At 32.8% G+C, this 24651-nt stretch overlaps 1 protein-coding gene across 7 annotated transcripts in view; it reads right to left on the minus strand.

The window, feature by feature from the left end:
* Nucleotides 1–24651, minus strand: part of LOC125248173 (gastrula zinc finger protein XlCGF8.2DB-like) — a 46822-nt gene that overhangs the window by 13050 nt on the left and 9121 nt on the right. The window contains exons 2-3 of one of the 7 annotated variants that reach the window (XM_048159867.1): nt 24517–24547; nt 22286–24396 (exon numbers count right to left, since the gene is read on the minus strand). The exons of 2 other annotated variants lie outside the window; for them this stretch is intronic. In XM_048159867.1, the coding sequence (XP_048015824.1) occupies nt 23321–24396; nt 24517–24547 (1107 nt within the window). In that variant the 3' untranslated portion in view covers nt 22286–23320. Of the gene's footprint in view, nt 1–20125; nt 20420–22285; nt 24397–24516; nt 24548–24651 lie in introns of those variants that run through there. 4 more of the 7 variants (XR_007180264.1, XM_048159866.1, XM_048159865.1 and 1 more) reach the window with 4 other exon arrangements.

Below are 24651 nucleotides of genomic sequence, written 5' to 3' on the forward strand. Positions count from 1 at the left end.
GTTGCTATAAAGACATATTTCAAAAGTTCATAAAAATATGAAATCAAATTGATTTCTGCAAACTCCATCTGATTCTTTTTCTACATCTCCCCAAGTACCACTTTAGTGATTTTCATGTTGTTTTACCGTTTTATTCTTTAATAATTATATGTCAAAGTCATAGACTATTTACCTATCTATACAGACATATTTCAAAAACTAATAAAAATATGAAATCAAATTGTTTTCTACAAACTCCACCTGATTCTTGTTGTACATCTCCCAGAGTACCACTGTGGTGATTTTCATGTTATTTTACCGTTTTATTTTTTAATAATTATATGTCAAAGTCATAGACTACTTACTTCTCTACACAGACATATTTTAAAAAATAATAAAAATATGAAATCAAATTGTTTTCTACAAATTCCACATGATTCTTGTTGTACATTTCCCAGAGTACCACTGTGGTGATTTTCATGTTCTTTTACTGTTTTATTCTTTAATAATTATATGCTAAAGTCATGAACAATACAGTTTACATTGCTATACAGACATATTTAAAAAGTTCATAAAAATATGAAATCAAATTGATTTCTGCAAACTCCACCTGATTCTTTTTCTACAACTTCCCAAGTACCACTGTGGTGATTTTCATGTTGTTTTACCGTTTTATTCTTTAATAATTATATATCAAAGTCATAGACTATTTACCTCTCTCTAGAGACATATTTTAAAAATTAATAAAAATAGAAATCGATTTGTTTTCTACAAATTCCACATGATTCTTTTTGTACATTTCCCAGAGTACCACTGTGGTGATTTTCATGTTCTTTTACTGTTTTATTCTTTAAGAATTATATGCTAAAGTTGTGACAACTAAGGTTTACGTTGTTAGACAAACAAATTTTGAAAATTCATAAAAATATGAAATCAAATTGATTTCTGCAAACTCCACCTGATTCTTGTTTTACATCTCCCCAAGTACTTCTGTGTTGATTTTCATGTTCTTTTACTGATTTATTCTTTAATAATTATATGCTAAAGTCATGACCAATACAGATTACGTTGCTATACAGACATATTCAAAAGTTCACAAAAATAGGAAATCGAATTGTTTTCTGCAAACTCCACCTGGTTCTTGTTCTACATCTCCCCAAGAACCACTGTGGTGATTTTCATGTTCTTTTACTGTTTTATTTAATAATTATACGCTAAAGTTATGACAAATATGGTTTACGTTGCTATACAGACATATTTAAAAAGTTCATAAAAATATGAAATCAAATTGTTTTCTACAAACTCCACCTGATTCTTGTTGTACATCTCTCAGAGTACCACTGTGGTGATTTTCATGTTCTTTCACCCTTTTATTTTTTAATAATTATATGTCAAAGTCATAGACTATTTACTTCTCTATACAGACATATTTTAAAAACTAATAAAAATATGAAATCAAATTGTTTTCTGCAAACTACACCTGATTCTTGTTGTACATCTCCCCAAGTACCACTGTGGTGATTTTCATGTTCTTTTACTGTTTTATTCTTTAATAACTATATGCTAAAGTTATGACAAATATGGTTTACGTTGCTATACAGACATATTTCAAAAGTTCATAAAAATATGAAATCAAATTGTTTTCTGCAAACTCCACCTGGTTGTTGTTCTACATCTCCCCAAGAACCACTGTGGTGATTTTCATGTTCTTTTACCGTTTTATTTTTTAATAATTATGTGTCAAAGTCATAGACTACTGACTTCTCTATACAGACATATTTTAAAAACTAATAAAAATATGAAATCAAATTGTTTTCTGCAAACTCCACCTGATTCTTGTTTTACATCTCCCCAAGTACTTCTGTGTTGATTTTCATGTTCTTTTATTGTTTTATTCTTTAATAATTATATGCTAAAGTCATGACCAATACAGTTTAAGTTGCTATACAGACATTTCAAAAGTTCATAAAAATAGGAAATCGAACTGTTTTCTGCAAACTCCACCTGATTCTTGTTGTACATCTCCCAGAGTACCACTGTGGTGATTTTCATGTTCTTTTACTGATTTATTCTTTAATAATTATATGCTAAAGTCATGAACAATACAGTTTACTTTGCTATAAAGACATATTTCAAAAGTTCATAAAAATATGAAATCAAATTGATTTCTGCAAACTTGACCTGATTCTTTTTCTACAACTCCCCAAGTACCACTGTGGTGATTTTCATGTTGTTTTACCATTTTATTCTTTAATAATTATATGTCAAAGTCATAGACTATTTACCTCTCTATAGAGACATAATTTAAAAATTAATAAAAATAGAAATCGATTTGTTTTCTACAAACTCCACCTGATTCTTCTTGTACATCTCCCAGAGTACCATTGTGGTGATTTACATGTTGTTTTACTGTTTTATTCTTTAATAATTATACGTCAAAGTCATAGACTATTTACCTCTCTATAGAGACATATTTTAAAAATTAATAAAATATGAGGTAACACTTTAGAATAACTCACGCTATGAAGCATTAGTTAAGCATTAGTAAATAGTCAATTCATCATTTATAAAGCATTAATAGACATTAGTAAGCCATTTATAAATACAGCTATAAATGCTTTGTTCTTGATTTATAAGCATATCTATAATGAGTTTAATAATTGTATTTTCATACTTTATTAATGATCAATTTATCATTTCTAAATTATGTATTACATTATTCACAAACCAGTAATTTAGGAGTTGTCAGTGGTTCATAAGATCATTTAGGAAGTGTAAGTAAATGATTAATACAATATTTAAATGTACATTTATGCATCTTATTATTTAGATATATAGTATTAGTTACTCTTTGTGTTAATAAATGCTTTATTAACATATTCCTAGTGTCAAAACTACCTCAGTACTAACTTTAAAACATTAGAGAACAGCAGTGCAGAAGATCACTGAACCTTTAAATCTCATTTATAAAAGCTTTACAAAGCATAAATAGTCGTCACTTTAGATGAGCTCACAAAAATAGTTAACTGACTACTTCTAAATGTTTATAACTACCTGAATTAATCATGAATTGCAGTAGGAATATGTGTTAATAAAACATTTACTAACACACTAAGTAACTATTACTATGTGTCTAAATAATAAGATGTATAAATGAATGTTTAAATAGTTTATTAATCATTTACTTACACTTACTAAATGAACTACTGACAACTCCTAAATAACTGGTTTGTAAATAATGTAATACTTAATTTAGAAATAATAAATTGATTATTAATAAAGTATGAAATTACAATTATTAAACACATTATAGATATGCTTATAAATCAAGAATAAAGCAATTATAGCTGTATTTATAAACTACTTACTAATGTCTATTAATGCTTTATAAGTGATGAAATAACTATTAACTAATGCTTAACTAATGCTTCATAGTGTGCAGTTATTATAAAGTGTTACCAAATATGAAATCAATTTTTTGTCTGCAAACTCCACCTGATTCTTACTGTACATCTCCCCAAGTACCACTGTGGTGATTTTTCATGTTCTTTTACTGTTTTAGTCTTTAATAATTATATGCCACAGTTATGACAAATATGGTTTACGCTGCTATACAGACATATTTCAAAAGTTCAAAAAAATATGAAATCGAATTGTTTTCTGCAAACTCCACCTGATTCTTGTTGTAAATCTCCCAGAGTACCACTGTGGTGATTTTCATGTTCTTTTACTGTTTTATTCTTTAATAATTATATGCCAAATTTATGACAAATATGGGTTACGTTGCTATACAGACATATTTTAAAAACTAATAAAAATATGAAATCAAATTGTTTTCTGCAAACTCCACCTGATTCTTGTTCTACAACACCCCAAGTACCACTGTGGTGATTTTCATGTTCTTTTACCATTTTATTTTTTAATAATTATATGTCAAAATCATAGACTATTTACCTCTCTATACAGACATATTTTAAAAACTAATAAAAATATGAATTCAAATTGTTTTCTGCAAACTCCACCTGATTCTTGTTTTACATCTCCCCAAGTACTTCTGTGTCAATTTTGATGTTCTTTTACTGTTTTATTCTTTAATAACTATATGCTAAAGTTATGACAAATATGGTTTACGTTGCTATACAGACATATTCAAAAGTTCACAAAAATAGGAAATCGAATTGTTTTCTGCAAACTCCACCTGGTTCTTGTTCTACATCTCCCCAAGAACCACTGTGGTGATTTTCATGTTCTTTTACTGTTTTATTTAATAATTCAATGCTAAAGTTATGACAAATATGGTTTACGTTGCTATACAGACATAATTCAAAAGTTCATAAAAATATGAAATCAAATAGATTTCTGCAAACTCCATATGATTCTTTTTCTATAACTCCCCTAGTACCACTGTGGTGATTTTCATGTTCTTTTACTGTTTTGTTCTTTAAGAATTATATGCTAAAGTTATGACAACTAAGGTTTACGTTGTTAGACAAACATATTTTGAAAATTCATAAAAATATGAAATCAAATTGATTTCTGCAAACTCCACATGATTCTTGTTGTACATCTGCCCAAGTACCACTGTGGTTATTTTCATGTTGTTTTACAGTTTTATTCTTTAATAATTATATGTTAAAGTCATAGACTACTTACCTCTCTATACAGACATAAATTAAAAACTAATAAAAATATGAAATCAAATTGTTTTCTGCAAACTCCACCTGATTCTTGTTTAACATCTCCCAGAGTACCACTGTAGTAATTTTCATATTCTTTTACTGTTTTATTCTTTAAGAATTATATGCCAAAGTTATGACAAATATGGTTTACGTTGCAATACAGACATATTTCAAAAGTTTATAAAAATTTGAAATCAAATTGATTTCTGCAAACTCCATCTGATTCTTTTCCTACATCTCCCCAAGTACCACTTTAGTGATTTTCATGTTGTTTTACTGTTTTATTCTTTAATAATTATATGTCAAAGTCATAGACTATTTATCTCTATACAGACATATTTAAAAAACTAATAAAAATATGAAATCAAACTGTTTTCTACAAACTCCACCTGATTCTTGTTGTACATTTCCCAGAGTACCACTGTGGTGATTTTCATGTTCTTTTACTGTTTTATTCTTTAAGAATGATATGCTAAAGTTATGACAACTAAGGTTTACGTTGTTAGACAAACATATTTTGAAAATTCATAAAAATATGAAATCAAATTGATTTCTGCAAACTCCACATGATTCTTGTTGTACATCTGCTCAAGTACCACTGTGGTTATTTTCATGTTGTTTTACAGTTTTATTCTTTAATAATTATATGTTAAAGTCATAGACTATTTACCTCTCTATAGAGACATATTTTAAAAACTAATAAAAATATGAAATCAAATTGTTTTCTGCAAACTCCACCTGATTCTTGTTGCACATCTCCCAGAGTACCACTGTGGTGATTTTCATGTTCTTTTACTGTTTTATTTTTTTAATAATTATATGCCACAGGTATGACAAATATGGTTTACGTTGCTATACAGACATATTTTAAAAACTAATAAAAATATGAAATCAAATTGTTTTCTGCAAACTCCACCTGATTCTTGTTTTACATCACCCGAAGTACTTCTGTGTTGATTTTCATGTTCTTTTACTGTTTTATTCTTTAATAATTATATGCTAAAGTCATGACCAATACAGTTTACGTTGCTATACAGACATATTTCAAAAGTTCATAAAAATATGAAATCGAATTGTTTTCTGCAAACTCCACCTGATTCTTGTTGTACATCTCCCAGAGTACCACTGTGGTGATTTTCATGTTCTTTTACTGTTTTATTCTTTAATAATTCAATGCTAAAGTTATGACAAATATGGGTTACGTTGCTATACAGACATATTTCAAAAGTTCATAAAAATATGAAATCAAATTGATTTCTGCAAACTCCATATGATTCTTTTTCTACAACTCCCCTAGTACCACTGTGGTGATTTTCATGTTGTTTTACTGTTTTGTTCTTTAATAATTAAATGCTAAAGTTATGACAAATATGGTTTACATTGCTATACAGACATATTTCAAAAGTTCCTAAAAATATGAAATCAAATTGATTTCTGCAAACTCCATATGATTCTTTTTCTACAACTCCCCTAGTACCACTGTGGTGATTTTCATGTTCTTTTACTGTTTTGTTCTTTAAGAATTATATGCTAAAGTTATGACAACTAAGGTTTACGTTGTTAGACAAACATATTTTGAAAATTCATAAAAATATGAAATCAAATTGATTTCTGCAAACTCCACATGACTCTTGGTGTACATCTGCCCAAGTACCACTGTGGTTATTTTCATGTTGTTTTACAGTTTTATTCTTTAATAATTATATGTTAAAGTCATAGACTATTCACCTATCTATAGAGACATATTTTAAAAACTAATAAAAATTTGAAATCAAATTGATTTCTGCAAACTTCACCTGATTCTTTTTCTACAACTTCCCAAGTACCAATGTGGTGATTTTCATGTTGTTTTACCATTTTATTCTTTAATAATTACGTCAAAATCATAGACTATTTACCTCTCTATAGAGACATATTTTAAAAATTAATAAAAATAGAAATCGATTTGTTTTCTACAAACTCCACCTGATTCTTGTTTAACATCTCCCAGAGTACCACTGTAGTAATTTTCATATTCTTTTACTGTTTTATTCTTTAAGAATTATATGCCAAAGCTATGACAAATATGGTTTACGTTGCAATACAGACATATTTTAAAAGTTTATAAAAATTTGAAATCAAATTGATTTCTGCAAACTCCATCTGATTCTTTTTCTACAACTCCCCAAGTACCACTTTAGTGATTTTCATGTTGTTTTACTGTTTTATTCTTTAATAATTATATGTCAAAGTCATAGACTATTTACCTCTCTATACAGACATATTTAAAAAACTAATAAAAATATGAAATCAAACAGTTTTCTACAAACTCCACCTGATTCTTGTTGTACATTTCCCAGAGTACCACTGTGGTGATTTTCATGTTCTTTTACTGTTTTATTCTTTAAGAATGATATGCTAAAGTTATGACAACTAAGGTTTACGTTGTTAGACAAACATATTTTGAAAATTCATAAAAATATGAAATCGAATTGATTTCTGCAAACTCCACATGATTCTTGTTGTACATCTGCCCAAGTACCACTGTGGTTATTTTCATGTTGTTTTACTGTTTTATTCTTTAATAATTATATGTCAAAGTCATAGACTATTTACCTCTCTATACAGACATATTTAAAAAACTAATAAAAATATGAAATCAAACTGTTTTCTACAAACTCCACCTGATTCTTGTTGTACATTTCCCAGAGTACCACTGTGGTGATTTTCATGTTCTTTTACTGTTTTATTCTTTAAGAATGATATGCTAAAGTTATGACAACTAAGGTTTACGTTGTTAGACAAACATATTTTGAAAATTCATAAAAATATGAAATCAAATTGATTTCTGCAAACTCCACATGATTCTTGTTGTACATCTGCCCAAGTACCACTGTGGTTATTTTCATGTTGTTTTACAGTTTTATTCTTTAATAATTATATGTTAAAGTCATAGACTATTTACCTCTCTATAGAGACATATTTTAAAAACTAATAAAAATATGAAATCAAATTGTTTTCTGCAAACTCCACCTGATTCTTGTTGTACATTTCCCAGAGTACCACTGTGGTGATTTTCATGTTCTTTTACTGTTTTATTTTTTTAATAATTATATGCCACAGGTATGACAAATATGATTTACGTTGCTATACAGACATATTTTAAAAACTAATAAAAATATGAAATCAAATGTTTTCTGCAAACTCCACCTGATTCTTGTTTTACATCACCCGAAGTACTTCTGTGTTGATTTTCATGTTCTTTTACTGTTTTATTCTTTAATAATTATATGCTAAAGTCATGACCAATACAGTTTACGTTGCTATACAGACATATTTCAAAAGTTCATAAAAATATGAAATCGAATTGTTTTCTGCAAACTCCACCTGATTCTTGTTGTACATCTCCCAGAGTACCACTGTGGTGATTTTCATGTTCTTTTACTGATTTATTCTTTAATAATTATATGCTAAAGTCATGAACAATACAGTTTACATTGCTATACAGACATATTTCAAAAGTTCATAAAAATATGAAATCAAATCGATCTCCGCAAACTCCACCTGTTTCTTTTTCTACAACTCCCCAATAACCACTGTGGTGATTTTCATGTCCTTTTACTGTTTTATTCTTTAATAATTAAATGCTAAAGTTATGACAAATATGGTTTATGTTGCTATAAAGACATATTTCAAAAGTTCATAAAAATATGAAATCAAATTGATTTCTGCAAACTTCACCTGTTTCTTTTTCTACAACTCCCCAAGTACCACTGTGGTGATTTTCATGTTGTTTTACCATTTTATTCTTTAATAATTATATGTCAAAGTCATAGACTATTTACCTCTCTATAGAGACATATTTTAAAAATTAATAAAATATGAAATCAATTTTTTTTCTGCAAACTCCACCTGATTCTTATCAAGTACCACTGTGGTGATTTTTCATGTTCTTTTACTGTTTTAGTCTTTAATAATTATATGCCACAGTTATGACAAATATGGTTTACGCTGCTATTCAGATATATTTCAAAAGTTCAAAAAAATATGAAAACGAATTGTTTTCTGCAAACTCCACCTGATTCTTGTTGTAAATCTCCCAGAGTACCACTGTGGTGATTTTCATGTTCTTTTACTGTTTTATTCTTTAATAATTATATGTCAAAATCATAGACTATTTACCTCTCTATACAGACATATTTTAAAAACTAATAAAAATATGAAATCAAATTGTTTTCTGCAAACTCCACCTGATTCTTGTTTTACATCTCCCCAAGTACTTCTGTGTTGATTTTCATGTTCTTTTACTGTTTTATTCTTTAATAACTATATGCTAAAGTTATGACAAATATGGTTTACGTTGCTATACAGACATATTCAAAAGTTCACAAAAATAGGAAATCGAATTGTTTTCTGCAAACTCCACCTGATTCTTGTTGTACATCTCCCAGAGTACCACTGTCGTGATTTTCATGTTCTTTTACTGTTTTGTTCTTTAATAATTAAATGCTAAAGTTATGACAAATATGGTTTACGTTGCTATACAGACATATTTCAAAAGTTCATAAAAATAGGAAATCGAATTGTTTTCTGCAAATTCCACCTGATTCTTGCTGTACATCTCCCAGAGTACCACTGTGGTGATTTTCATGTTCTTTCACCCTTATATTTTTTAATAATTATATGTCAAAGTCATAGACTATTTACTTCTCTATACAGACATATTTTAAAAACTAATAAAAATATGAAATCAAATTGTTTTCTGCAAACTACACCTGATTCTTGTTGTACATCTCCCCAAGTACCACTGTGGTGATTTTCATGTTCTTTTACCGTTTTATTCTTTAATAACTATATGCTAAAGTTATGATAAATATGGTTTACGTTGCTATACAGACATATTTAAAAAGTTCATAAAAATATGAAATCAAATTGTTTTCTGCAAACTCCACCTGGTTCTTGTTCTACATGTCCCCATAACCACTGTAGTGATTTTCATGTTCTTTTACTGTTTTGTTCTTTAATAATTAAATGCTAAAGTTATGACAAATATGGTTTACGTTGCTATACAGACATATTTCAAAAGTTCATAAAAATATGAAATCAAATTGTTTTCTACAAACTCCACCTGATTCTTGTTGTACATCTCCCAGAGTACCACTGTGTTGATTTTCGTGTTCTTTTACTGTTTTATTATTTAAAGGCGCTCTAAGCGATTTGACGCGTTTTTAGGCCCAATTTTTTTTTCGTCACATACCGCAAACATCTCCTCACTATGCGCTAGCTGCCTGTCCCCTGAACACACTGTAAAAAAACGCGGTCTCTGTAGTCGCCACAAGCTCTGAAAACTGCAATAAAAACAAACTGGTGCAGCCTGGACCACTCCGCATAATAAACATGCTCCAGCCAATAACCGACAAGCAGCGTCAATACGCAAGCTACTTACATTTTAAATGTGCATTCATGACTGTTTCAGGAAGCACGGAGGGGAGGGCCAGGAGGAGTAGGAGGGAGGGTCTAGCTAGCCTCTGTTTTGTTTGACAACACTTTGAACGTCAACAGGAAGTTACTCCGCTCAGAATCGCTTAGAGCGCCTTTAATAATTATATGCTAAAGTTATGACAACTAAGGTTTACATTGCTATACAGACATAATTCAAAAGTTCATAAAAATAGGAAATCGAATTGTTTTCTGTAAATTCCACCTGATTCTTGTTGTACATCTCCCAGAGTACCACTGTGGTGATTTTCATGTTCTTTCACCCTTTTATTTTTTAATAATTATATGTCAAAGTCATAGACTATTTACTTCTCTATACAGACATATTTTAAAAACTAATAAAAATATGAAATCAAATTGTTTTCTGCAAACTCCACCTGGTTCTTGTTCTACATCTCCCTAAGAACCACTGTGGTGATTTTCATGTTCTTTTACTGTTTTATTTAATAATTATATGCTAAAGTTATGACAAATATGGTTTACGTTGCTATACAGACATATTTCAAAAGTTCATAAAAATATGAAATCAAATTGTTTTCTACAAACTCCATATGACTCTTGTTGTACATCTCCCAGAGTACCACTGTGGTGATTTTCATGTTCTTTTACCCTTTTATTTTTTAATAATTATATGTCAAAGTCATAGACTATTTACCTCTCCATACAGACATATTTTAAAAAATAATAAAAATACGAAATCAAATTGTTTTCTGCAAACTCCACCTGATTCTTGTTTTACATCTCCCCAAGTACTTCTGTGTTGATTCTCATGTTCTTTTACTGTTTTATTCTTTAATAATTATATGCTAAAGTTATGACAAATATGGTTTACATTGCTATACAGACATATTTCAAAAGTTCATAAAAATAGGAAATCGAATTGTTTTCTGTAAACTCCATATGATTCTTTTTCTACAACTCCCCAAGTACCACTGTGGTGATTTTCATGTTCTTTTACTGTTTTATTCTTTAATAATTCAATGCTAAAGTTATGACAAATATGGTTTACGTTGCTATACAGACATATTTCAAAAGTTCATAAAAATATGAAATTAAATTGATTTCTGCAAACTCCACCTGATTCTTGTTGTACATCTCCCAGAGTACCACTGTGGTGATTTTCATGTTCTTTTACTGATTTATTCTTTAATAATTATATGCTAAAGTCATGAACAATACAGTTTACATTGCTATACAGACATATTTCAAAAGTTCATAAAAATATGAAATCAAATTGATCTCCGCAAACTCCACCTGGTTCTTTTTCTACAACTCCCCAATAACCACTGTGGTGATTTTCATGTCCTTTTACTGTTTTATTCTTTAATAATTAAATGCCAAAGTTATGACAAATATGGTTTATGTTGCTATAAAGACATATTTCAAAAGTTCATAAAAATATGAAATCAAATTGATTTCTGCAAACTTCACCTGATTCTTTTTCTACAACTCCCCTAGTACCACTGTGGTGATTTTCATGTTGTTTTACTGTTTTATTTTTTAATAATTATATGTCAAAGTCATAGACTATTTACCTCTCTATACAGAAATATTTTAAAAACTAATAAAAATATGAAATAAAATTGTTTTCTACAAACTCCACATGACTCTTGTTGTACATCTCCCAGAGTACCACTGTGGTGAATTTCATGTTCTTTTACCGTTTTATTTTTTAATAATTATATGTCAGTCATAGACTATTTACCTCTCCATACAGACATATTTTAAAAACTAATAAAAATATGAAATCAAATTGTTTTCTGCAAACTCCACCTGATTCTTGTTTTACATCTCCCCAAGTACTTCTGTGTTGATTCTCATGTTCTTTTACTGTTTTATTCTTTAATAATTATATGCCAAAGTTATGACAAATATGGTTTACGTTGCTATACAGACATATTTTAAAAACTAATAAAAATATGAAATCAAATTGTTTTCTGCAAACTCCACCTGATTCTTGTTCTACAACACCCTAAGTACCACTGTGGTGATTTTCATGTTCTTTTACCATTTTATTTTTTAATAATTATATGTCAAAATCATAGACTATTTACCTCTCTATACAGACATTTTAAAAACTAATAAAAATATGAAATCAAATTGTTTTCTGCAAACTCCACCTGATTCTTGTTTTACATCTCCCCAAGTACTTCTGTGTTGATTTTCATGTTCTTTTACTGTTTTATTCTTTAATAATTATATGCTAAAGTTATGACAACTAAGGTTTACATTGCTATACAGACATATTTTGAAAATTCATAAAAATATGTAATCAAATTGTTTTCTGCAAACTCCGCCTGGTTCTTGTTCTACATCTCCCCATAACCACAGTCGTGATTTTCATGTTCTTTTACTGTTTTGTTCTTTAATAATTAAATGCTAAAGTTATGACAAATATGGTTTACGTTGCTATACAGACATATTTCAAAAGTTCATAAAAATAGGAAATCGAATTGTTTTCTGCAAATTCCACCTGATTCTTGTTGTACATCTCCCAGAGTACCACTGTGGTGATTTTCATGTTCTTTCACCCTTTTATTTTTTAATAATTATATGTCAAGTCATAGATTATTTACTTCTCTATACAGACATATTTTAAAAACTAATAAAAATATGAAATCAAATTGTTTTCTGCAAACTCCACCTGATTCTTATTGTACATCTCCCGAAGTACCACTGTGGAGATTTTCATGTTCTTTTACTGTTTTATTCTTTAATAACTATATGCTAAAGTTATGACAAATATGGTTTACGTTGCTATACAGACATATTTCAAAAGTTCATAAAAATATGAAATCAAATTGTTTTCTGCAAACTCCACCTGGTTCTTGTTCTACATCTCCCCATAACCACTGTCGTGATTTTCATGTTCTTTTACTGTTTTGTTCTTTAATAATTAAATGCTAAAATTATGACAAATATGGTTTACGTTGCTATACAGACATATTTCAAAAGTTCATAAAAATATGAAATCAAATTGTTTTCTACAAACTCCACCTGATTCTTGTTGTACATCTCCCAGAGTACCACTGTGTTGATTTTCGTGTTCTTTTACTGTTTTATTATTTAATAATTATATGCTAAAGTTATGACAACTAAGGTTTACATTGCTATACAGACATAATTCAAAAGTTCATAAAAATAGGAAATCGAATTGTTTTCTGCAAACTCCACCTGATTCTTGTTGTACATCTCCCAGAGTACCACTGTGGTGATTTTCATGTTCTTTCACCCTTTTATTTTTTAATAATTATATGTCAAAGTCATAGACTATTTACTTCTCTATACAGACATATTTTAAAAACTTTGTTCTTGAAACAAAGTCACTTGCGGGACTACCAAACCAGACGGAACACACAACAGAGCTTCGTCATGGACATCCTCAGCACACAGTCGGTGAGTCCCATGAATCTAATGCCCCTAAACAGACCATACTTAGTGCCGAAATTCATGAACTTTTTGAAATTCTTAGAAGATTAAAAGTTCAGTCGTTCATCAGTGGACCACTCCCAGCAAGAGGAACAAATAGATTTACACAGTTGCTTGGGCTTAACACATGGCTGCAAAAACCTGCAACTTAAAAGGACTGAATTTCATCGACAACTTCAATCTGTTCTGGAGTCAGAGACAACTGTTCACTCATGATGGCCTGCACCCAAACAAACTGGGCTCAAGAGTGCTAAAGGACAATATCTACTTCTCCCTCCATCATCCTTCAGCAGTGTGTGCCAATCTGAATGGCACAAACACACCTGGACAGAGTACAACTGACCACAGGACTTCATTTCAGCACCTGAATGGACATGCGGTTGACACATCCGTCACAAGGTCAATGACACAAGGTCAATGATAACACCACGCAGCCACAACAACCACTGCTCACGGGCACAATCCTGACTGAGCCCTGCCCACAGAGCTCACCGAGAGACAGTGACGTGTTAGAACTGCTCCAAGATTCAGCACCCAAGGACGACTTTCGGGAAAACAGCCAGGGAAGCCAGGACAACATATTACAGCCTCCGGTAACACCAGAGCAACAGCCCCTCTCACCGGACACGTTATCCCTCTCTCCAGCATCACCTCTTCTGTGCTTCTCAGAGAAAATGGAAGAACCGGTGTATGCTGGAACCAAACTCTCCCACTCTTTTGCTGCAAGCCCCCAGATATCAACAAAAAAGCGTCAAGCCCCGAAACCACCAAAGCCTATGGGCCCAGCTCGCCCTCCCCCTCCTCCTGCGAGAGCTCTTCGGCCACTGCCACAAAGCCAGGGCCCTCACCCTCCTCCATCTGTTCTAGGTGAACCAAAAACAACCGATAACAGCTCTCAGTGATGTGTGTCGGGTCCCCGCTATGATAACAGCTACTTTATCAAATGTTTACAGAGCATGCGGGAATCCAGTGTGCCTGTTGCTTTCTCTATTTCTGTTTTATTACGTGATAGAGAGCCTAAGGCCTTCTCAAACCGTTTGGCAAACCCATTTAATCTGCTGCCTATTAAACGTCAAACTAAGTTTACTGTAGAGACCGAAAGTAAGACTGTTAAGTTAGCACTTTTAAACATCTGCTCACTTAAAAATAAATCACTTCTAGTCAATGACTTAATAACCACAAACAACCTAGATTTTATTCTTCTAAATGAAACATGGCTTGAAGACAGTTGCAGTTCAACAATCCTGAATGAAACATCCTCTCCTAACTTTATTTTTATGAGTGTCTGCAGAGCTGTTAGGAGAGGTGGAGGTGTAGCTGCTCTATTTAAAGATGTCTATCAATGCAAGCAAGTGTCATTTGGTGATTACTTGTCTTTCGAATACTTGGGTATTGTGTTAAAAGTGCTCCTCGCATTCTACTTATAGTTATTTACAGGCCTCCAAAATACTCTCCAGCCTTTGTGGAGGACTTTACAGAACTGTTATCAGCAATTTCCTCAGAGTTTGACTGTTGACTTGCAAAAGAAATCATAACTGTTTTGAATACTTTTGATCTGACTCAGCATGTACATGGACCTACACACAATCGTGGACACACTCTACATTTAATTATTAGTAAGGGTCTAAACATTTCATCCATTGTCATTAAGGATGTAGTGCTATCTGATCATTTCTGTATTTTCTTTGATATATTGATCTCTCCAACTGTTGAAGCTAGATCTGTCTCGGTCAAAAAGCGATGCTTAAATGAGAATACTAGTGCACTATTTATGAAGGCTATATCTTTAACACCAAGCATATCTGCAGACTGTTGATTTTCTTCTTGATTCTTTTAACTCAAAAGTACAGAACGTTATTGATAATATTGCTCCTGTGAAAGTCAGGAAGAAAAGTGGCAAACAAAAAGCACAGTGGAGAAACTCAACAGCAGTGCAAAATATGAAAAGACAATGCAGAAAAGCTGAGCGCATGTGGCAAAAGACAAAACTAGAAATCCATTATAACATCTATAAAGATATTCTTCATGCTTTCAATGTGGAACTAGGCAAAGCTAGACAGACCTTCTTCTCAAATATTATAAACAGAAACTTAAACAACACACGCACTCTTTTTGCTACTGTAGAGAGACTAACAAACCCCCCAAGTCAGATTCCCAGTGAAATGCTCTCAGACAGCAAATGTTGTGAGTTTGCTTCCTTCTTCTCTGAGAAAATTAATAATATCAGAAAGGCGATCAGCACATCCTTGAGCTGCACTGGGGTAAAACAGATCAGATCACAACCTCAGAAAGTAGCTATCATGTCTGTTTTCGAAGCAATTGATGGTAAAATCTTGGAAGAAACAGTACAGCACCTTAAAACATCAACCTGCGCCCTTGACACACTTCCCACATCTTTTTTCAAAAGCGTGTTTAACTGTTTAGAAGCAGATCTCCTAGAAGTGGTAAATGCCTCACTTTTCTCTGGGACTTTTCCAAAATCCCTGAAAACTGCAGTTGTTAAGTCCCTCCTGAAAAAGAGCAATCTGGATAACACCATATTGAGCAACTACAGGCCAATCTCAAATCTTCCTTTCATAGGCAAGATCATTGAAAAAGTAGTTTTCAATCAGCTGAACAAGTTCTTAAGCTTGAATGGATATTTTGACAACTTTCAATCTGGTTTCCGACCGCATTACAGCACAGAGACAGCGCTCATAAAGATAATAAATGATATTTGCCTAAACACAGATACAGGTAAATTATCAGTGCTGGTTCTTCTCGATCTCAGTGCTGCATTTGACACTGTCGATCACAACATACTTCTTGACAGGCTGGAAAACTGGGTTGGGCTTTCTGGGATGGTCTTTAAATGGTTCAGGTCATACTTAGAAGGAAGAGGTTATTATGTGAGTATCGGTGACCATAAGTCTGAGTGGACATCCATGACATGCGGAGTCCCTCAAGGTTCAATACTTGCACCCCTCCTGTTCAACCTATATATGCTGCCACTGAGCCAAATAATGAGAAAGAACCAAATTGCATATCTCAGCTATGCAGATGACACCCAGATTTACCTAGCCCTATCACCAAATGACTACAGCCCCATTGACTTCCTGTGCCAGTGCATTGATGAAATTAAAAATTGGATGTGCCTAAACTTCCTTCAGTTAAACAAAGACAAAACTGAAGTCACTGCATTTGGAAACAAAGATGAAGTTCTCAAAGTGAACACGTACCTTCACTCTAGGGGTAAAACAATTAAAAATCAAGTCAGGAATCTTGGTGTGATTTTGGAGTCAGACCTGAGTTTCAGTAGCCATGTAAAGACAGTAACTAAATCAGCATATTATCATCTCAAAAATATTGCAAGAATTAGATGCTTTATCTCCAGTCAAGACTTAGAGAAACTTGTTCATGCTTTCATCACCAGCAGGGTGGATTATTGTAATGGGCTCCTCACTGGTCTTCCCAAAAAGACCATAAGACAGCTGCAGCTCATACAGAATGCTGCTGCCAGGATTCTGAGCAGAACCAGAAAACACGAACACATCACACCAGCCCTCAGGTCCTTGCACTGGATTCCAGTTGCATTTAGAATTGATTTTAAAGTACTGTTACTTGTTTATAAATCACTCAATGGCCTAGGACCTCAATACACTGCAGATATGCTCATAGAATATAACCTAACAGATCACTCAGATCATCAGGATCAAGTCATTTAGAAATACCAAGGGTTCACTCAAAGCAAGGAGAGTCTGCTTTTAGCTGTTATGCAAGCCGCAGCTGGAACCAGCTTCCAGAAGAGATCAGGTGTGCTCCAACAGTAGCCACATTCAAATCCAGACTCACAACACATCTTTTTACCTATGCATTTGCTGATTGAGCACTGTGCTATGTCCGAACTGTTTGCATTTTATTTTATACGTATTATCTTTTTATTCTTTTTATTCCTTTTCCTGTTTTTATTTCATTTTTAATGTATTTTATATCTTTTATGTATCATCTTGTTATTCTGACTTTTAATGCATTTTAAATATTGCTGTCTGGTTGAAAGAGCTGGGAGAATTAGGAAGAAAGCATTTGTGATTAGGTTAAAATTTGGTAAATTTGGATAAAGGGACAGACCATGGGGAAGTTTGAGCTGTAGTGCATGGTTAAGATATCTCTGGATTACAGTCAGGACACTTTCCAAAGGGGGAAATTTCCAATATAATATGACACTTTCCATAATATTTAATCAAAATCTCTTTAATCAAAGTCATGACCAATGCGGTTTACGTTGCTATACAGACATATTTAAAAATTCATAAAAATGTACAACAGGAATCAGGTAGAGTTTGCAGAATACAATTTGATTTCATATTTGTATGAATTTTTAAAATTGGTCTCTATAGAAACGTAAATCATATTTGTCATAATTTTGCACATAATTACTAAAGAAGAAAACAGTAAAATAACATGATAGTCACCACAGTGGTACTTGGCAACAAGTGTAACAAGAATCAGGTGGAGTTTGCAGTAAACAGTTTAATTTTATTTTTTTATGAATTTTAAAAATATTTCTACCGACACTAAACACCTACCACGCAAACTCATGTAGACACGCAATACATTTTAAAGCACACATGAAGTACACTCTTTCTCTTGCCAGTTACAGAACGAAATATGAACATCAAAATGTAGGCCTATATGATACAGTACAACTTATAGAAGAGCATGTGTCTCATAGGACACTTCCCTCGAAATGTCACGTTTTTACCTGTTGGTTAAAAAATGAATAGCCTATTGAACACAATCTGCGCGATCAAGCTGACAAAATAAAAATAATAAGATTGCAATAATTTTGGCTTGAAATAAAGTTTGATCATTTTGACTCAAGACTGCTTTTAACTGTGCAAACTGGCTGAAAATCATGTGATCATTCATACACAAAACTGACATGATTGTGATTGACAATAGTGTACATCAATCGGTTCACCTGACCTGACTGTGGGGAAAACATGCGATTTTAAATTGCTTTATGATAAACATTTGTCAATATTTGTCAATGTATTTTAGCAAGCAGTTCTGTAAGAAGGAAAATCATGGTCTCTAAATTGATTCATGAACAACGCACACGCTTGTCAACATGAGAAAGATCTAATAACCTTTTGCAAAACAGAGTATAAAGTTTAGTAAAACGTTGATAAATTGTGCAGTCTTACCATACATATCCCAGATTTCAATATTTGGTGGTTTAAATGCCTTCTTGAGGTCTCTGTGAAAGTTTTTAAGTGGTTTTAAAGCAGTCTTCTGTGCCGCTTTCAGACCGGTCACGTCCGTAAAGTTGTTTTTTCCTCATAAATGCGAAAACAATAAATATAATAAAATTATTATTTTATGCTCTGTGGAGAGCCAACCCTTCTTCATTCCGTGGGCAGTATTACTTTTGGTTTGCGCAGAATTCCAAAAAAATATGTTGTCACCCAAAACTTTGTGACGCATGTATATTTCCCTAATCTAAAATATACAACAATTGTATAGACTGACATTTTTCTAATGTCGGGACTCCTGTAGTAAGGGATTATGAATATATAAATAGATGGTCCAATATGTTGGTATTAAATGCAGTCTTTGAGCGTTTATATTTCAAGTCAAAATGCTGGAACTGCCCAGTAGATCAAATGAAAAATATGTTGAATTCATTTATTTTGTAACAATCTTCTTCCTTATCAAATATGAGTTTGTCATAATAAATTAGACAAAAAATACTACCCCTCCATTATACTGATTAGTAACGCTCCATTATACGTATTAGTAACCAATACGTTGCACTTTCACAAAATCAATGCAAGTGGTGCTCTACTGTTAAAAAGAATAAAGCATGTACTGAGAAGAAGGTATGAGAATGTTGTGTAATAGCCAAGTATATTTTAGCCAGCTAATCCATTGCAATTTAGCCATAACTATCAGTGTAACTGTTAACAAAACAGAAGGCTGTTTTGGTAATTTTTCAATAGTGTCTGTAATTATCAATGACAAAATTATTCACATCGGTGTTTGTTTTCTTCCTAAATTAATCTGACTTTTGAATTAATTGGCTGAATGAACGATTTAAGTGGTTAACTCATTAAAACAGCGATTTGCTGCCACCTACTGGCGGTTTAAACTTTAACATAATTTCTTTCTTTTTAGAATCACTGTTATGTTAGAATTTGATGAATGATTATACATAAATTTCATAAAGTTATGATAGATAGATAGATAGATAGATAGATAGATAGATAGATAGATAGATAGATAGATAGATAGATTTTAATTTAGGGGTAAAAAAAATAGTACTAAAACAATAGTAATATATTTTTTACTTAATCTACTTTTACGATACAGTACGACTCTAAAAAGAAACAAGTGGAAATAAAAGAATAAAACAAATCTTCTCGCTGTTGGTTCAGATGCATTTGAAACCTGGATTTGGTTAATGAGAGTAAAGGTCTTATTTCTGCATTAAGGGCTTTAAGGATCCGCAGACACCCTGTTAAAGATTTGTTAGCTCAGTGTATCACAACAGTCGTTACGAATAAAGAATAAACACCAACCTCCTTGTTCCTCGTGTTTTATCCTCCAGGGTTCTGGTTCACTCATGTCCTCCTCACTCTCCTCTTTAACAAACACCATCTTCACAGCAGCAGATCTCAGATCAGATGATACTCCTCCAGATATCCCTGATTCCTTGAAGACTTGAATTTATATGTATTTACTGACCTGATTCAAAATTATTTATCTCTCAAAATACCAACAGTACATTCCTAACAGTTTGTATTAACCCAGCTACCACAACAAAACACAGAGATCGCGCTGAAAACGAATCTTCTTCCTCTGAGTTTAATGGCGGTTGTCAAAGAAACGTTTGTGTCTTAACGCCACCTGCTGGACTGGAGTTTAGAGCAAATGCAGTTTCAAGCAGCATTGTATAATAATTTTAGAATGCAACTTAAGACAGTCTTCGAAATAAAAAGTCATTATTTGTCATGTATAATGTGAAACGCTGGAACATTTGACTGTCAATCAACTCTGTTTCCTTTAACAAACATTTTAATCTCAAACAAAAAAGATACTTTCAGAAAGCATGCATTTGTAAAATGAGCCAATACAAGGCAAAAACACATTGGGAGGGGAAAACGATGAATCTCAGATCCTTCAAAACATGCTAGCCGTTTCCTAAGAGTTCAAGTGAAAGAATAACACTGAAGAGAAAGGAAGACACATGGGACATGCAAGAGACATAATGTTCTGGCCTGGCATGTCGATGCAAATCACTGACCTGATTTACAAGTGCCCAGTAGGAAGGAACTGCAAGGAGCCCATGATAGGGCATGGCATCCCACTTCTGACACCATGTTATTAACGAGTCTGCACGCTATCCATATCAATAACATCTGAACTTTATTTGGCTCTGCTCTCCTGGTGAGCAACACACATATTACAGGGCATTTGAAAGAAAATGGTAAAGCAGCTTTAATTATCTGTATATCAGAAAACCTGTTGTGTTTTCTGCATGATTTTGTTGTTGTTGTTGTTGTTGTTGTTGCACAGTTAGAATAATGTTTTTTTTAAAAAAAAAAAAAACAGCAAAAAACATTAAATCTCTCAAAAGATCTCAGCTGAGGATGTTCTTTTATCTTTAGTTGATTTCATCAAAAGCTGGAAGTCAGTTGTAGTTCTTGGGAGAAGTTTATTGGGACAAGTCAATACTATAGTACACAGAGAAAGAATATATGCACATTTGTATGTATACAGTAAATTATTTAAACTTGACAGTTCAGTTAAAAAAAAAAAAAAAAAAAATCACGAGTTGTACCTCCATGCAGTACATATTGCTACAAGTTTTCATCTTCTACATTTACATAACAATGATGTACTAAAAACTGGAACATTTTCCTTTGGATTTTTTCATCATGTACAGATGACAATGTTGTCAAAACAATCCCAGTTCATACAGATCTGTGAAAATGACTAAAAACACTGTATTATGAAATAATTTGGTTTGCTGGCTTCCATTGCTGTGTTTTCTGCCAACTGGCAAACCAGGGGTGTATTCCAGAAAGAAGGTTATGTGACATACCTGGGTATGTTTAAGAGTAAGTAAGCGGATAACCTCAACTTTCGGTTCCAAAAACGGAGGTAACTTTTAGGGTATGTAAGTAACCATAGCAACTTGCTCTCTGAACATAACCTGCTCCGGAGCAGGTTATGTTCAAGGGTTAGTTAGCTTAAGAGGAATTCAGATGCGTGTAATATTATTAATATGGTTATATTAATGTATCTAAATTTGTTATATAGTTACAGTTATATACACAGTGTTATATTATACAATATATAAATGTTTATTCAATTCTAATATATGAATTTATTTTATTGTCATCTCACACATGGATCTGCTTTTTATCCTTTATAACAGGACATTTTCTATGCTATAATTTCTATAATAAAATACATATCATATATGTGATATCTTATTAAATAATTAGCAAATTATTGCACAACCACCCAATAGGTGGTGATGTGCACCAAGTAGGTTATGTAAATCGCCATTAAACAAAAGAAGAATGAAGTAGAATGGTGCGCTTTTTCTTAGCGTCTGTTTCCATGGTGAATCATCGATTCGTCGCTCTGTTGAGAATGTCTTGTGTGTTAACCGGGAACATACTCTGGGTTGGCTGAACTTACTCCCGGACGCATTTTTGGAACCAGCATACCTCGAGTAAGCAAGGTTTGGGTTAATCAACCGAGAGTTCAGGGTATATGTGACAGTAAGTTAACTCTGCTTTCTGGAATACCCCCCAGGGGTGGAATCACACAAACCAAAACAAAAACAGACATTACGGCATGGAACGTGCATTAAAATGTAGAATGAGAAACCAGTATATGAACTGTTTCCTAAATACCTGTATTATGGTATTTTTGTGCTTTCAAAAAATTACGTACAGCACCTTTAAAGTTTTCCCACACAGTCAAAGCATAAAAGTTGACACTCATGCATTTTCTGGTGCCTTTTTAAAGAATCAACCCTTATTCATTTTCTTACACAAACAGGACAGACATGAGGCTTTTACTTTGTATAAACTTTCTGGTGCAAACTTTGTGATCTGAGATCTTCCATGGCTGTGTTTTATGCAAACTGACAACCCAGAGTGTTGAAATACTGCTGGGAAAAATGGCAGTGGGTGGAATCATACAGACCAAAACAAAAACAGACATTCAGACACAGAACACATATTTCAAAGCAGAATAACCGTCTGTGGCATTGCTTTTCAGAGAAACCCCTCCTGTCCTAACTTCCCCGATCTGAGCGGGACTCAAACCCGGGTCCCTGGCATGGGAGGCGGGTGCGCTAACAAGGACGCTGATGACCACTAGTCTCTAAAATCAGTCACTAGTTTGCCTTTTGAGGTCAGGGGAGTGAGGTTTACCTGCACAGCTCTCTATCAGCTGGTCTCCGTTACTAACTAAATATCAGCAAAAAAACAGACAAATTACATACAACACTATTAAAGCTTTTCCCACAGTCACGGTATAAAGGTTTCCACACTCTCATGTTCATGCCTTGTTAAAGAGTCAACCCTTATGAATTCTCTTCCACAAACAGGACAGACGTGAGGCTTTTATTTTGTATGAACTGTTATCTGGTGCTTCTTCAGTAATGATGGAAAAGCAAAACTTTAACTGCAGTGATCACAGTTATACAGCGTTACAGATGAGCTTTCAGACTATCATTCAACTTAAACCTCTTCTCACACATGATATGCGTAAGGCGTCTCTCCAGTGTGAATGCTCATGTGAGTATTAATTCTCCTTTTACAGGTGAAACTCTTTCCACAATGAGAGCAGACGAAAGGCTTTATTCCAGTATGAATAAACATGTGAGTCTCAAGGTTTCTTTTTTGTGTGAAACTCTTTCCACACTGAGAGCAGCTGAAAGGCTTTATTCCGGTATGAATTCTCATGTGAACCCGAAGGCTTGCTTTACGTGTGAAAGTGTTTCCACACTGAGAGCAGACGAAAGGTTTTATTGAACTGTGAGTTAGCACATGTTTCTTAAGATTTTCTTTGTATGTGAAACTCTTTCCACACTGAGAACAGACGAAAGGCTTTATTCCAGCATGAATCATCATGTGATCCTTAAGGCTTGTTTTACGTGTGAAAGTTTTTCCACACTGAGAGCAGCTGAAAGGCTTTACTGAACTGTGAGTTACTAAATGTTCATTAAGGCATGTTTTATGTGTAAAACACTTTCCACACTGAGAGCAGCTGAAAGGCTTTATTCCGGTATGAATTAACATGTGCTTCTCAAGGCTTCCTTTACGTGTGAAAGTGTTTCCACACTGAGAGCAGCTGAAAGGTTTTACTGAACTGTGAGTTAGCACATGTTTCTTAAGATTTTCTTTATGTGTGAAACTCTTTCCACACTGAGAGCAGCTGAAAGCCTTTATTCCAGCATGAATCATCATGTGATTCTTAAGGCTATCTTTACGTGTAAATGTTTTTCCACACTGAGAGCAGCTGAGAGGCTTTACTGAACTGTGAGTTACTAAATGTTCAATAAGGTGTTTTTTATGTGTAAAACTCTTTCCACACTGAGAGCAGCTGAAAGCCTTTATTCTGGTATGAATTAACATGTGAATCTTAAGGTGAACTTTGCGTGTGAAAGTTTTTTCACACTGAGAGCAGCTGAAAGGCTTTTTGACTTCTGTTTTTTGAATGCTGCAACTCACTGATTCTTCTCCAGTGACGTCATAATCGTTCTGATGCTGATGTTTCTCCTCCACTTCCATCAGATCTTCTCTTTCCTCTTTCACTTTCACCAAACCTAAATTGAAAACAATAAAATCAATCCAACTTGGACATTTGAAAAATAGAAAGAAATTATGGTTTCGTTTACAAACATCAATGTATTAAAAACAGGAAGGTTTTTCCTTTTCATACTCACCCTCATGTAATTCCAAAAGACGTTCATTCATCTACAGAACACAAATTAAGATATTTTTGATGAATTCCGATGGCTCAGTAATCAACACATTCAGATGCCGAGAAAGCTACTAAACACCTATTTAAAACAGTTCAT

Source organism: Megalobrama amblycephala, linkage group LG16, assembly GCF_018812025.1.
Source record: "Megalobrama amblycephala isolate DHTTF-2021 linkage group LG16, ASM1881202v1, whole genome shotgun sequence".
In the NCBI taxonomy this organism is placed as follows: Eukaryota; Metazoa; Chordata; class Actinopteri; order Cypriniformes; family Xenocyprididae; genus Megalobrama; species Megalobrama amblycephala.